Below are 16,128 nucleotides of genomic sequence, written 5' to 3'. Positions count from 1 at the left end.
ACGCCCTCCCTGTCGGATGACCAATAGGACTGTTGCTGGCCAAGTGACGCAAGCGGAGGAGAGAGCCCGAGCTCTGAACCGCAGCTTCGCTTTTGCGTCATTGCCGTGCGCCTCGCTTGCTCGCTCGGGGTGGGAAGAGTCCAAGATGCCGGAGCTGGAGACGGTGTTGGGGAAGCGGGAGCTCTTTTTCGTGAGTAGGCCCCGGTGGGAAGGTGTCGGGGGGTGAAATGCTCGGACGGGTCCTGCCTAGGCCGAGCCTCCCTTTCGTCCACAGAACTTAATAAATAAATAAAAGGCGAGGCTTCCTTCGAACATGTGCAGAGTTCTTTCCCCTCAAGATTGAACCAAGTCAAGGAAAAGCGATGTAATCCTGCTAATGGCGAGTCGCCTTGCACAATAATTATACTTTGCATTCGTGCAGCGAATTTTAAGTGTTCAAAATGTCCCGTGTACCGTATGCTATTTCATGGCCAGGCCAAGTGTTGTTACACGAGAGAACCGCTGTCTCTTTGTGCCCTTTGACTCACTTCTTCTTGTAACATTTAATACCAAAAATGATTGTGATATGACATCATCATACTGCTTCTGCCAGCCTATGATGTTAAAGTGGGGTGCTTATCATGATGTCACTCTATGTTATTTTAAGTAGACATTTAAAAAGGAAGAGGCTTAGAGTGACAGCTGTTGTATGATTCTTTGTAACAGCCTTTCACAACTTTGGGTTCCCAGATGTTGTTGGACTACAAGTCCTGTTATTTCTAGCTAGCAGGACCAGTGGTCAGGGATGATGGGACTTGTGGTTCAGCAGTATTTGGGACCCAAGATTGAGAAATGCTGCTCTATAATATTTGCTTTGGTCGTTACTAACTTACAGTAGTCCTGTAAGGTAAGATTGTACAACCCCCCCCCCCAAAAAAAAATATTTGAGCTTAGAGCTGGGGCCAGAGACTTGCTAAAGATTACTTAGTGAATTTGTGGCTGCAGTAAAATATGAAGTGATGATCTTTTGGTTCATTTTTCACATGTAAAATTAGGTAGCATTTTTCAAACGCCTGAAGATAGCATTGGGGTGCCTAAGTTATAACAGTGCTGCACAAAAAAATATAATAGTACATCCTCTCTCTAAATTTATATCGCCTTGCTCCTCACCCCTACACAGGAAGAGGAAGACTTGCAATATGAAGAAGAAATATTGCGCAACCCCTTCTCTGTCAAGTGCTGGATCCGCTACATTGAGTTCAAGCAAAATGCTCCTAAGCATATATTGAATCTGATCTATGAGAGAGCTCTTAAGGAATTGCCAGGCAGGTATGCACTTGTGTCTCTTTTATGTAAAGTTCTTTAGCAAACTGCATGAAGATAGTAGGGTAACCTTTTTCAATCCAGATTTTCATAAGGCATTGTTGTATAAAAAAATGTAAATGAAAGACTAACTCTTAACTTCTCCAGAGCTGAGGGGAATTTCTTATGGTCTGTTTTCTGGTCTCTTCTGAAAGCAGACAGGAATACCCTCAACAGATGGAACTCCTTGCTGTCCCTGTTGATGTTTCCCTGGTTTATTTCAGGAGCAAGGCACTATGATCATCCAACTCCCCTTGTAATGAGAGCTGGAAGTAACATGGCAAAATATTTTACTTTAATGTTAATAGCTGCCCCCTTTGTGTTTTGCAGCTACAAGCTATGGTATAATTATCTCAAGCAGCGACGGAAGCAGGTAAAGAGCAAGTGTGTAACGGATCCCAGCTATGAAGAAGTGAACAACTGTCATGAGCGTGCCCTTGTCTTCATGCACAAGGTACAGTGGTTGGTGATATGCTTAGAGGGCTGGTAACACCTGGGAAAAGTGAGTCAATCATAATGGCTGCTATTCTGGCTGGGTTATGACAATATCTATGTGAAGGCCTCACATATGTTTTGATTCCAGAACTGTTTCTCAGATGTGTGCATATGTAGAGTTCAATAATGGCTCTAGTGTACCACTTTCAACTCTCTTAAAAACAACAGTCTTTAGCCTAAATCTGTGAGTTTGTCTCAGAAACTGTTGTAGATGCCACATAGCAATGGGAAGGAAATGATAAAAATAACAGGGGAGCTCCTTCCTTAAGAAGAAAGCCTTAACGAAAATCCCTGAAGGGTTTGTAAACTGATGAGCCATTCTGTAGAGAATTTTTTATTCAAAACACTAGCACTTGAGTCTCCTAGTGAAATTAGAGATCTATCTGTGTATAAGATGCCCCCAAATTTTGGACATTATTTTTTTGGGGGAAACCTAGTCTTATACACGGGAAAAAACGGTAATTGATTGCAATAGGTTTAGGATAAGCAAAAAAGAAACACACAAAAGTTGTTGGACACTGTTTCGGACGGCCAAATCCTGGCTATGTCCGGGAAATTCCAGACGTATGGCAACCCTAGTATTACAAAGTGTGGAGTTTGCAAGTAAGTTCGTTGGCTTTTTGAATAAAGAAATAGATAAATTGGTGAAGTCCATTAAGCAGAATTTCTAAAAATGGAACAGCTGTATTCAGGGGCAGTGACTTGCTTGACTGCTGCATGCTAGATGCAAGCCACTGTTGTTTGTCGTAGCCCACTTGTGAACTTCCTAGTCACATATGTGTAGCCACTATTAGAAGCAGGCTGTGGGACAGTGTTAACCTTTGGTCGGATCCCCAAAGGGAGTTGCTATTTTCTTATTATCTGTCTGATTGTAGATGCCTCGGATATGGCTAGATTACTGCCAGTTTCTTATGGACCAGTGTCGGATCACCCGCACCCGTAGGACCTTTGACCGAGCCCTCCGGGCCCTGCCCATCACACAGCACCATCGTATCTGGCCACTCTACCTGAAGTTTGTGCGCCTGTATCCATTACCCGAGACAGCTGTACGGGTCTACCGCAGGTACCTGAAGGTAAGGGAGCCTACATGTCCCCAACTAATTTGTCTTACCAAATTCTTCCACCTCTGAGCCATCTGCGTAATCTTTGTAAAGAAGGTGTTGTCTTCCTTGAGCAATGAGTGCCTAAATGGGTTTCTTCTCTTTTAGGCTCCTTTTCATTATTAGCACTGAATGAATTCTTGTCCTGCTTTTAATCTTGTGCATAGCCCTTGTAAAACTTCTACTGGACTACTATACTGTATTTGACTTGGGTACTCCTAGAGTTTGGAAGTGGCTAGAGAGGGTACAGAGAGATCAGAAGGCTGTGGAATAAATTCTTCAATAGCACCAAAATATTTGATTGATTTCATTTATGACAGAGAACAATAAAATTGCTTTTTCGGCAGAGAAATCCCTTCTCAAAGGGAGAGTATTGGACAAAAGTGTTATTTAATTGGATACCTCTCTAGATTAGATCAGGGAGATTTTCCAGAAATACTAATGCACATTTCATTGTGTTAACCCAAGAACTGGCCTTCAGCTGGGAGTTGAGATGCAGACTCTTGTTGTAAATTACATCAGTGGCGCACAATAATTTTCTTTTTTCTGTTATTTTTAAAGAAACCAAGACGCCAGATGCAAAGGAAGCCACAATCCCTTAACCTTCAGTAGTTTCGCAGAACAGGAAGTTTCAGCAGGGACAGGTTTTTTGCAGCCCTACATGACTAATTCCATCTTTTACAACTCCCTCTTATATACATCTGGTAAAGATGCAAGGCGCTTGTACTTTTTGTTGCATCTGATCACCCTACAGCGAGGATAAATGAACATATGCCAACTCTTAAGTAGATCCTGCATTGCAGATGGACATCAAGAGGGGTTCTGGGTCTGAAACCCTTTGCTTAGGACTCCTGAACTAGGACACCTCTTTACAAAATGTTGTCTGCTCTAAATCTGTAGATAGTAGTCTGTTTAATCTGCTGTTTTTTTATTTTAATTTTGGAATAAGTGAAAATTTTGTCATGTTGCCTAAAAGAAATCACACTTGTTCCCCCCAACAAATCTTAAATAGCTATAACACACTATGCACAAAGGGTTGTAAGCTACTCCTTGTATTCTTAGTTAACCTTGAGTTGGCACTTCTAGCAGTGCTGCAGTTAATCTACATTAGCTCTTCTGCTGCCACTGTTTTGGTCTTGTCAGCATTCTGGTGGATTCTGAGCTGTACGTGTTTTTATATTGCAGCTGAGCCCAGAGAATGCTGAGGAATATATTGAGTACCTGCGCTCCATTGACCGCCTGGATGAGGCTGCTGTCCGCCTTGCCGCTGTGGTGAATGATGAACGCTTCATCTCCAAGGAGGGGAAATCCAACTATCAAGTGAGGCTCATGGTAGCTGGCAGTCAGCCCTCCAAAATTATGTGGAGGATCTCTCTTCTCCTTCATCCAAAGATGCCTGCTGCAGAACAACCTGTACACTTGATGCTTTTCCTGCCTCTCAGCGTTGCCAAGATCTCTCTGACACCTTGTCCTCTCCGTTGCAGCTGTGGCACGAGCTCTGTGACCTCATCTCGCAGAATCCGGACAAGGTGAAGTCGCTCAATGTGGGGGCCATAATCCGGGGCGGCCTGACTCGCTTCACCGACCAGCTGGGCAAGCTGTGGTGTTCCTTGGCAGACTACTACATCCGCAGTGGGCATTTTGAGAAGGTAGTCACCTTGGCCTGAGGATTTGTGCTGTGATGCAGGGACTTGGCTGGAGTCATATCCCAATCCCAGGGGGAACTTCAAAATGGCACAGAGTGTAACGTTCAAGTCTTTCAGCTATTTCCTCTTAAATTCCTTATTCATCTGGTCTGAGCAAGACCTCACCTTTATTTGGTGAAAATCTTGGGTTGGAGACAGACATTAATTTTTATGAAGGGCTGAAGACAGTTTGAACAAAAGTCTGCTAGTAATGGTAAATACCCACATGTACCCCTACTAAGTAGACTATAGGTGTTTCTATTGTTCTGAAAACCTTTTTCACCGGAAGGGAAGCCTCTTTTAGATCACTTTGAACTCACTTAAAAAGAGCTATTGTCTATCTCCACTCTTCTCCTAATTCACTCTTTTAAATAAGGTGTTTACTGAGCTTGTAGGGATCAGATAAGGAACAGTCAGCAAAATAATCAACAGAAATCCTTACAAGCCACCAAACAAAAATGGAAATGGAAGAATCTGGAAGATTGGCAGTAGAGGAAAGTTACCTAGCATAGAGGAGGGACAAAGGATAGTGGGAGTATCTCCTATGATTTTCTTCTTTTATTATATTATTTCTGTTCTGCTCTCTCCCCATCAGAAGAATTCATAGTGTCTCATAATACATGAAGTGTTCCAAGTTTGTGAAAAGTCACTAGGGAAAACAAAGAAGAATCCTAGTGCTTTCTGGGGTGACTGTACATAACGAGCAGGATTTTCATGTCTTAATGTCATGCCGAGTAGATTTTTAGAAATCATTGTTTGTTTGCTTTTTTAATTGGTACCGAGGTCAGCAAACCGGTGAAAAAAATGTGACGTATGGACAGCTGGAGGAGACTGAGAATTAGTACTCAATAACGTGTTTCCTCCTTTGGGACATCTGAACAAGCCCTCAGTTGTTCAGGTTTAAACTTCTGGGTGATCCTGTAACTTGATTCCTCCTCAAATTAGAATCAAAGGCAAAGGCATTTAGCCCAGAGGTTTTCAACCTTTTTGAGTCCACGGCTCCCTTGACCAACTGCATTCTTTCCGCAGCACCCCTGTGGGGCTCAGGAGCCCAGATGTCACCCCTTGCCTGCAGATGTGGCAGCCTCTCACCCTTTTTCGAACACCCTCCCTTGTGGAGTGTTCCCTCAGCCTCCTCTCCTCTCCTCTCCCCTGGGCAGCTGCAGCTGCCGCCCCTGGTCTCTGAGTTGCTCCCCCCCCCAAGAGAGATGCCTCCTCAAACTGCCCCACAGGGGCCTGGGAAGCAACCCCTGGCTAGCCCCAGAGGCACCATTCACCTGAGGAGTTTGTAGCAAGGACTGCTGCAACAAACAGCTGTGCAAGCCTTTGGGAGGCAGAGACACAAGAGGGCATCAGGAGGGAGGGAAGGAAAGAGAGATAGAGGCCAGTGTTGCCCGCGGTACCCTGACCATCATTCAAGGCACCCCAGGTTGAAAACTACTGATTTAGCCAATAGACTTTGGATTTGATAGGCAACCTAGTGTATGATTTCCCCCGGCCTGAATATCCCAGTTAAATATAGGGTTGAGCTCTGAAAGCTGTTAGAATGCAGTTGTCATTTTGGACTGAGTTGCGGGTACCTGCTCTTTCTTGGCATGGGAAGTTTATGTTGCCTGTTCCAAATAACCTCTTTGTAGATCATTTTCATCCCAGAGGCAGTTCCTCTTGGCCCACCATTTCCTCCCACAATAAGAAAAAGCCTTGAGTTCCATATAAGTGGTTACGTCTTGAGTGGTGATCTGTGCTTTCTTAAGAGCATTTCCCATGAAAACCATTAGAGAAGTCGAAGCTGCTTGGTAGCTGGTCGTGGGAACAGAGACCACAGGCATTGCTTTGCAGACTGAAACAGTAATCCCTTCACCCTCTCTGTCTTAGGCTCGCGATGTCTACGAAGAAGCCATACAGACTGTGATGACAGTGCGGGATTTCACTCAGGTGTTCGACAGCTACGCCCAATTTGAGGAGAGCATGATCGCTGCCAAGATGGAGACCAGCTCTGAGATGGGACGTGAGGAGGAGGGTAAGAGCAGCGCAGGTGGTAGGAAGCAGGTGCTGCTGCTCCTTCCCTTTCGGAAGAGAAGAAATTCTTCTCCAGACTGCATCTAGGAGAATGCATGCCAGAGTTGCTGAGACTCCTGAGGATGTCTCAGTTCTCCCTAAACTTTTTCAAGTTGTGATGGACGTTTCTCCCTGGGGTTGCATCATTGATAAAGCCTTATGTTAAAAGAGCTTCCCTTTTCTTTGGCCATTGGATGTGGACCCAGCAATTCTTAATTCGTATCCTTGCATTTTGTGGACATCCTTTGGAACTTGAGGAATATATAGATATATAGATTCTCATATAAAATCCTGCTCTTCCTCCCAAAGGAACCCAGGGCATAGCTATAGGTATGGAATGTGTAGGTGAGAAAATAGGGGGGGGGATTTCAGCTGCAAGTAGCTGCCTTCCTGCACCATCTCTCATTCCTGCTCTTTTGCCCCCCTGGGGAAACAGATGACGTGGACCTGGAGCTGCGCCTGGCTCGCTTTGAGCAGCTGATTACACGCCGGCCCTTGCTTCTTAACAGTGTCCTCTTGCGCCAGAATCCTCACAATGTCCACGAGTGGCACAAGCGGGTGAAGCTGTATGAAGGCAAACCTCGCGAGGTAAGGAAATCCCCACAGTAGGGATCGCATGAGCAGACCCAGCGCTGGGAACGAGGGAGCTGCTGAACTTTCAGGCTAGCATGTTCCCCTTCTATTAAACACTTGGTTGCAGCATCAGTGATGAATGGCGAAGTTTTGGGTATGGAGCTGAATCTGAATACCCTCCAAGGAGTTGCTGCCACCCAACGTTGGTCGTGTCACTGATGGAAGTTGACACAGCATTTCGTCCACTGGGGCTCCCTCCACCCCAAGCAAATTTCATAAAGTTTCAAAAAGCTTCTGTCTACTAATGTGTGCTCAGCACATTGGAGTTTCCACATTTGCTCAGAAGGGCATTCATAGACGGGTACTCATGCCGGTCTAATTAAACTGCTGCCTGGAAGGCAGGGCTGAGCTGGAAATGGAGAGCCACTTCTCCCACCATCTAGTGACCTTCTAGATCTGCTGAGAAGCAGGCTGTTTTCCAGAATAAAAACTTCATTGGGATTGTACTAGTTGGCACTTCTCACTTCCTCTGTGTTGTGCTTCGCAGCTACAGCCACCAAACCGTACAGGAAGGAAGAAACCTAGGAACCTGCCAGAGCTCAATCTTTTCTTTTCCTCTACCTCTCTCCCTGCTTCCTCCAGATCATCAACACATACACAGAAGCGGTGCAGACTGTTGACCCCTTTAAAGCCACCGGAAAGACACATACGCTCTGGGTTTCTTTTGCCAAATTCTACGAGGTCAATGGACAGATCGAAGACGTGAGTGATGCATGGGTTTGGGAGGCTGACGCTGCTCTGTCCTTGCCTTTCAAAATGTTTCCTGCCTTACTTTCCTAGCTGCTGCCCAGAAGCACAACAGAGACTCGCGTTCTGTGTTGCAAATGCCCTTCACCACAGCTGCCTCAGGCTTAACTCCGTGCATTTTTGTTACTGTGTTTCATTCTTCTTGTAAATTGATTCAGGGATTTTCGTTGTGGTGAGCGAGTCTTATATTCAATCAACCTAACCCAAACTCCGGGAAGCCACCATCCTTGGTGATGCAGCATTACTCAGATGACCTGCCCCACCACATAGCCTAGTCCAAGGAGAGGAGGTGCTGAAACTGGGGGCTCTTTCTGGCCCTGCTTTCCCCCTCACCTTGCCTACCTTACTTGTTCCCAGGCCAGAACCATTTTTGAAAAGGCTACCAAGGTCAACTTCAAGCAAGTGGATGAGCTGGCCAGCGTGTGGTGCGAATATGGCGAGATGGAGTTGCGGCACGAGAACTATGACCAAGCGCTGCGCATCCTGCGGGTGAGCAGAAACAGGGCGGCAGGCATCTGATAATCCAGAAGTGTTGCTTTTTGGGTTCCCAGAGGATTACTTCGGAGTTAAGGGCGTATAGTCATGCAATCAAAAAGAAGACTCATTTCTTCTGTCCACATCTCCCTGAATGGAGTTGGAGCTCTAGTGGTTGAATCACAGGGAAGCAGCATTATTAGCTGAATGGTGCACTGTGGCTAAATGAGAAAGCAGGAAACCAAGATTTCTAAGCTTTTGTATTTCTAACAATGTGAGGCCACGCAGTTTCCTGTCTGCAGAGATAATTTATATCTAAAGAGCGAGAGAGATACATTCTAAGGGTGGGATTCAACTAAGTTGTTGCAAGCGCAAAGCGAGGTCTGTTCCCACAACAGGATTCCTCTGCACGCACACACACACACACCCCAAAAGAAAATCTGCTCTGGAAGTTAGAGGATCCTCAGAACAGGTTTAGAGGGCACACGGGGAGAACGGGGGACATCTTCTTGCTTGAGCCGGCCTTGTTCCCCATGTGCATACCCCACTTAGTGCTATGTGAATTCTACCCTTAATCATCAGGGTGTGCTGCTAGACTTCCATAGGCTTCTCTTACGTTCACCGGCATCTCTTTTCTCTTGTTCCTTCAGAAAGCCACAGCCATCCCAGCTAAGAAAGCAGAGTATTTTGATTCCTCAGAACCTGTGCAGAACCGTGTCTACAAGTCCCTCAAGGTTTGGTCAATGTTGGCTGACCTGGAAGAAAGTCTTGGCACCTTCAAGGTAAGTGGCCTTTCCTGGCCTCCATTGTCTGCCAGAGCCTTCTGGAGTTGTGGAAAGGGCAAGCGCCAACTTTTCCTGTCTGGAGCAGCCATAGAAGCCTGCCTCATCCAGACACGAAAAGCATTAGCTTTGGGTTTCTGTTCTTCTTTCCTATCATGGCACTTCTCTCTGGCTGTTTTAAGTATTATTCAATCAGCTTTAATCGCCTTCTGTCCAGAAGTGTCTGAGAAGTATCCAAGGAAGCAAGTACTGTGGGCAGTAAATGTCTCCTAGAGCTAGCAGGGAGAGACAGAATAAGGGTCAACATCTGGGAATTAGACTAAAGACAAATTAGAAACCCGGCTCCAGTTTAGCAGGCAAAAGGATTAACCACTGGGACAAGCTGTGCAGAAAGTGAATGACTTTTTGCCACTTCAGCAGCCCTCCCAAAACAGTCGTCTTCTTTTTTAAAAAAAGCTTTAGCTAGGCACAAATGAGTTGGTTTTTGAATTGGCATTCCTTGGCTTTTGAGTGGCACAAAATCAGTGGTTAGGTATTCCGTGGACTTCTTGGTTTGCTAGCTAATGCTATACTTGGAGATCTTCTGAACCACCCAAAACGACAGACCCTCACTGTTTCCTAGTCATCTTTAAGCTATTCTGGAGACTGTACCCTCCTCTCCTCCCCTTTCACCATGGCTTTGGCTTTGAAATAGTATGATGCTGAGGCACGGAGAGGGGGGCTGTCATGCTCCATCAACTGCTTCCTGTACCTGTCTAGAGAGTAACATTAGGGCCCAGAGAACTGGCTCTGTTACATGGAGCTGTTGTAAGTCAGTAGCAGAGCAGCCTTGCACAACTCAAGCCCCTGACTTCCTGCTCCCTGAAGCGAAGTCTCTACTTCAAGAAACTGAGTGGGTTTTGGTACCCATAGCTTCTTTCAGCATATTTATCTGTGCTCTCCTGACTTCTTTCCTGCCTTCAATGTTTCCCCCTTTTATTCATAATTATTTCTAGCTAGCCTTTTAGAAGCGGCTGGGATATTTTTAATGCATTTCCCTTTTCTCTTGGTTTTAATGTATCTATGTGAGGTTTATTGTCTGTTTGGTTGCAAGTCGCTGTGGATTGCCTTGGACAAGATAAAGTAGTTGACAGATTTAATCGATAAATAAAACACTATGTGAAGCACACAGCAGTAGTACACTACATGTGAAGTAGTACACTACGTGAGAAGCACTACAGTTCTTGCTCCCATCTTTTCTGACAATCCAACTGGGGCCTACTGATTCCCTTTGACGGTAATAGGGAGCCTTGTTTACCGCTTGCCTTGAGCAGCTGTGGGCAGCAGCCCTGCCAGCTCTGCATTAACAGGGACTTGTTTCCTCCCTCCTGATCTCCTCCCTCTATATCTCTGGGCATAGCTGGGTAAGGGACAGTGACTGAGGGCCCCAAGCTGTCTCTGTAACTCGGCTGTCTCTTTGTGGTTCAGCCTAATATTGAAGTTTCTTTATGTCACCGCTCCTAGTCTACTAAAGCCGTGTATGACCGCATTCTGGACCTGCGCATTGCCACCCCACAAATCATCATTAACTATGGCCTCTTCCTGGAAGAGCACAGCTACTTTGAAGAGAGCTTCAAGGTGAGTTGGCCGTATCAATACCTCTGTCTGCTCTCATAGCCGCTGTGGGAGTGGGAAGTTGCACATCTGGTTGGTTTGGGAGCCATTGAATCGTAAAAGCTGCCTGCTGCAAGCTGTGGAGCTTGAGAGAGAGGACCTTGGGCTCAAAATATCTACAGTGTGTGGTGTACTTCTTAGGTAGCAGAGCGGAACTCTGCAGATCCTACATCTCTGTAACCTTTGGAAAGATTAGCATGGAGGGTAGGATTCAGCTAATGGGTCCCATGATTCATTCCTTGGCATCTCCAGATTAAAGAGCACAGGTAGCAAAGCTTGGAAAAGATTTATCTGTTTTGGAGATATTGGGTTGCTGGTGTCAGCCAGAGCAGATAGTACTGGACTGCGTAGACCACAATCACCTGACTCAGTATGGTGGTTTTCATATAGGCAAGAGTATACCAACAAGAAGAAGGCTTTTGCTGTCTTTTTCTTACCATTCCTTCTCTCCGGCAGGCGTATGAGAGGGGCATCTCATTGTTCAAGTGGCCAAACGTGTATGACATTTGGAACACCTATCTTACCAAATTCACCGACCGCTATGGTGGCAAGAAGTTGGAGCGTGCACGGGACCTCTTTGAACAGGCTCTAGATGGCTGCCCCCAGAAATATGCTAAAAGTAAGCAGAACTGTGCTCTGTTGCAAGGGAGCAGAGCTAGTAAAAGCCTGGGGGTGGGTCAAGATAGGTGGGTGGGAGCTGACAGATAATGGGGAAAGCCCAGTCCTGTTTTCCTGGGCAACAGAAGCTGAGATACAGGAAACAGCAAGGCCAAAGCTAGAGGACTTGCTCCCAATGCGAGCCACAGGGCATCTGCATCCATAACCCAGTGGTTGCCATCGTGGTGTTCTCCAGAGGTTGTGGATTGCAGTTCCCATCTGCCTCAACTGGGCTGGCTTAGCCAGTAGTCTGGGATCATGGGAGTTGTAGTTCAAAACATCTGAAGGGTGCCCCCTTGGGTAGCCAGTCTGTATTGAGGCCTGATAAGTTCCTGTCCAGCAGGAGTCATTGAGATGGAGAGAACATCTGTCACATCCTCTTCAGTGTCAGAGGGCAATCTGAATAATTCTCCCTTGGGGCAGTGCTTATTTAAAACTTTTCCTATGGTATCTGGAGTGTCACTAACATAGTCCATACAGGGCCAAAATGTCTTGGTGAGAAGAGTTGACCCAAAGATTGGGGGTGGGGGAGGAATATAGTTTTGCTTTAATTTCTTCTCTGTTCACAGCTATCTACCTGCTGTATGCCAAACTGGAGGAAGAATATGGGCTGGCACGCCATGCCATGGCAGTGTATGAGAGGGCCACTCAGGCTGTGCAACCTTCAGAGCAGTATGACATGTACAATATCTACATCAAGAGAGCAGCAGAAATCTATGGGGTCACACACACACGTAGCATCTACGAGAAGGCTATTGAGGTTAGTTCCTTCTTTCCAAATAAATAATGCTGTGTTTAAAACTCCAGGATGAGTCTCTTGCTCTCGCCTAGAGAGGAACTAGTCTGCTAGGTAATGGCTGAATAGGATTGTGTTCCCTTATATGATATGGGGTAAATACAAATACAGCTTCTGTAATCACTATTACAACTATGAGGATATTGTGCAATATGCTGTTTTGCTATTATTCAGCACAGGACAAAGTGTTGAGTGCTACCTTTTTATAAAGCCCTATACAGCTTGGGACCACTTCCCAGAGATACCTGCTTGTGCCCTGAGGTCCACTTCAGAAACAGGGCTGAGAGTGAGCCAGGCCCTTTGATTGCTATCCTCAGCTTTTGGAAGGCTGCCCTCGGGGAGGCTCACTTGGTGTCCACACGAATCTTTGTCATTTTGCAACATGACTGCTAACATCAATTCAACTTGTGTCTTTTTCTGCTGCTGTGCTCTTATTGCGTCCCTTTCAGTTTGCAATATGTGTTTGGGTGCTTTTGTTTTTAACTTGCTAGCCATTTTAGAAACATTGACGGTTAGGGTGCAATTTTAACACGTATCCCCATTGCAGGTGCTGACAGATGAACACGCTCGGGAGATGTGCCTGCGTTTTGCCGACATGGAGTGCAAGCTGGGCGAAATAGACCGAGCTCGGGCCATCTATTCCTACTGTTCGCAGATGTGTGATCCCCGAGTAAGTCACCTGGTGGGCTCTCCTTTGTGAGAAGTTTCTACTTAAGTTGGATGGCCATCTCTCAGGGGTTCTTTAGCTGCGATTCCTGCGTTGCAGGAGGTTGGACTAGTTGACCCTTGGGGACCCTTCCAACTCTACAGTTCTGTGATTTCTCCCACACACTAAAGAACTAGTCATACATCTGCCTGAGCAAGGCTTTTTAGGACCTAGTGTGGGAAGGTGAGAAAAGCTAGCTCTCCATTATATTCAAGGATAACTCTATCGGCATCATTAGTTGTTTATTATTATTATTATTATTATTATTATTATTATTATTATTAATTATAACAACTTACTTATCGCAAAGATGCAAGGGTTTTAATTTCTGGTGCAGAAGATACACTGCACAGGAACAACTCATCTCTGTACACAGACACACCTCCATGTTGCTTTTCCCATAGCAGAGCTCAGGGGAAAGACTAGTGAAGCAGGAAGGAGAAGTTCTGCTTGATCTGTTGAACTGCGCAGTGACTGCCTTCTTTCCCACCCCACCCCTCAAAACACTTTTTCTTCTCCTGCCAGACTACTGCCAATTTCTGGCAGACATGGAAGGAATTTGAGATCCGGCATGGGAACGAAGACACTATCCGGGAGATGCTTCGCATTAAACGAAGCGTGCAAGCAACCTACAACACACAAGTCAACTTCATGGCCTCTCAAATGCTGAAGGTGTACAGCAATGCCACGGGCACGGGTAGGTCTCAGCCCCTGCCCCCTGCACAGGTCCTGGCAGAGAGGGGTGTCTGCTGCTACATCTCCTGTTCTGTTTTAACCCTTCCTCTGCCCTTCCCTTCTGCTTGTCTTTTTGTTTCAGTGTCTGACCTGGCACCTGGGCAGAGTGGCATGGATGACATGAAACTGTTAGAGCAGCGGGCGGAGCAGTTGGCAGCTGAAGCGGAGCGAGATCAGCCCCAAGCTAAGGAGAAGATCCTGTTTGTCAGGTGAGTGTACTGCAAGCCAGGGAGACTTGCTTAACCTCTTTGCTGTAGGTCACCACCCAGCATGGAATACACCAGGGGTCATATTTCAGGTTGGGCAAGAACCAAGCTGTTTGTCATAAGCTTGGAGAGTTGAAGAAGTAGGGATGGCCGCACAAGGTGGCTGCTGCTGGAAATGGGAAAACATGCAGTGTTCTTGCCATGAGAAACTAGGCAGTAAACAGAATCTATTTAATGTGCAGTGTACATTACTTTTTATCTTAATGCATGTATGTTCTGGTTAGAGGTCTTAAAAATATTTCCCCCTGGAATTTGGGTAGTAGAAGAGGTACAAAAGTATAGCCAGGGCCACAGAAACCGCCTTGTGTCTACTGTCTCCACTACTTCAAAGGTTTTTTTGTGGTTGTTGGGTGGGGGAAGAGACATTTTTAAACAACTGCTCAGTTTGTCCATCTGCTGTGTTAAAATTCTGTATGTGTCCATATGCACTCAATTTGGATAGGTAGTGGAAATCTAGTTCTTATCATGATTAAACTTGTGGCTCCTTTGGGTAGTGGCAGGCACACACTGTCATACCCAAGCTGGGCTTTTCGTTAAGTGACGTGATCCTGGAGTCTTGTCTGCTAAACGTTATGGTGAGAAGTCTAAGATCTTGACATTAGACTAAAGCCTGAAACTAACACAAAACATGATTAAGAGTTTGCAGATTAGGGTAGAGGGAGGAGTGTAGCAATGGTGTGACTTATGTCTTGATCTCCAGTGGCCCCTTCACTATGCATTTTTGTTCTGTTTTGCCTTGATGGTTGTTACAGTGAAGCCAAATGCATTTATGGTCATGCGGATAGTGAAGCCGTAGAGTTGAGTCAACGCTGCAGGTTCTAATAGTTGGTGTAGCTTATCTAGTGGCTTTCAGTTGCAGCCTGCAGTGGAGAAGAGACATGTGAACCTGTAAAGCCAGCTTGATCTTCTCAGGATGGACCTGTTTCCTGCAGTATAGGCATGGGGCAGTCACTGTGTGAATAATGCTGTGCTGGCTCCTGTACGATTCACCGGTTTCTTGTTCCTCATTTCTAGGAGTGATGCTTCCCGCAGCGAGCTGGCTGAACTCTCCAAACAGGCTAATCCTGATGAGATAGACATTGATTTGGATGATGGAGATGAGAGTGAGGATAATGAGCCTGATGGTAAGTAAGAGACAGTGCTGTATGGTCTAGTTTTTGAAGCGAATAGGCACAAAGTAGGCAAGGGTTTCTGATCTGCCAAGTCTCTAAAAAGTCTCCACACACGAAAAAGGGGGATTGCTGAAGATACTTTTGGCAAAACTAAGAGTATATTTTTATGTAAAAAAGAGAGTTCAGCTTAGTTCTGGCACAAATCAGCAATGGTTGCTAAAATGCTGAGGTTCAACCCAGCAAAGTCATTTCTCTAAGCCTGACATCTGACTGTTCTTGCTCTATATTGATTATCCCAAATCTTCTCTCCTACAGAGGTGCAGCTGGAGCAGAAGAGTGTTCCTTCCGCTGTGTTTGGAGGCCTTAAGGATGATTGAGCGGCTGCAGATGGATGAACTGCTTTTGAACTAGGGCTACAAGTGTATCTGTATAAGCTGGGCTTGGTGTAATTTGTTTGTTTTCCTTGATAGTATCCTTTTCTATTCTGTCATGTTGCTATTTATAAAATCTTTTTATCAAATGTCTGGTGTAGGTCTGTATGGGAAACTAGCTCAATTGGTTAGAGCATGGTGTTGTCAACACCATGGTTGCAGTTTCAATCCCCATAAGGGACAGCTACAAATTTGTACATTGCAAGGGGTTGGACTGGATGATCCTCAGGGTCCCTTGCAGCTCTATGAGAAAAGGTGGGCAACAATGCCGGCTGCTGTATACATGAATAAGTAACCTGCCCTGCCAGCTGCTAGTTTGGCATACTTTTCATTACTGAAACTCTAACTCTCCTAAGCTTAAAAAGTGTAATAAAAGGGGCTTCTTCAATTTATGTCAAACACTGCTTTCAGTTCCATGTTCAATACAATGGAGTGCTTAACCTAACCCCCACCTTCC

General features: G+C 45.6%; 1 protein-coding gene across 1 annotated transcript; it reads left to right on the top strand.

The window, feature by feature from the left end:
• The first annotated feature begins 1 nt into the window (after window position 1).
• Window positions 2–15,760, top strand: XAB2 (XPA binding protein 2). The gene is made up of 19 exons (XM_081850137.1): window positions 2–190; window positions 1,160–1,308; window positions 1,672–1,795; window positions 2,712–2,909; window positions 4,122–4,256; window positions 4,421–4,585; window positions 6,497–6,641; window positions 7,116–7,267; window positions 7,895–8,014; window positions 8,417–8,548; window positions 9,184–9,315; window positions 10,819–10,932; window positions 11,425–11,587; window positions 12,195–12,385; window positions 12,969–13,091; window positions 13,653–13,824; window positions 13,945–14,071; window positions 15,143–15,252; window positions 15,556–15,760. The coding sequence occupies exons 1-19, from the start codon at window positions 17–19 to the stop codon at window positions 15,615–15,617; spliced, it is 2,688 nt and encodes an 895-aa protein (XP_081706263.1). The 5' UTR covers window positions 2–16; the 3' UTR covers window positions 15,618–15,760.
• Window positions 15,761–16,128: the final 368 nt, after the last annotated feature.

The sequence above is a fragment of the Podarcis erhardii genome, assembly GCF_964252035.2.
Source record: "Podarcis erhardii genome assembly, chromosome: 2".
Lineage (NCBI taxonomy): Eukaryota > Metazoa > Chordata > Lepidosauria > Squamata > Lacertidae > Podarcis > Podarcis erhardii.
Note: the sequence above shows the minus strand (reverse complement) of the source record. Positions and strands in the feature narration are given on the sequence as shown.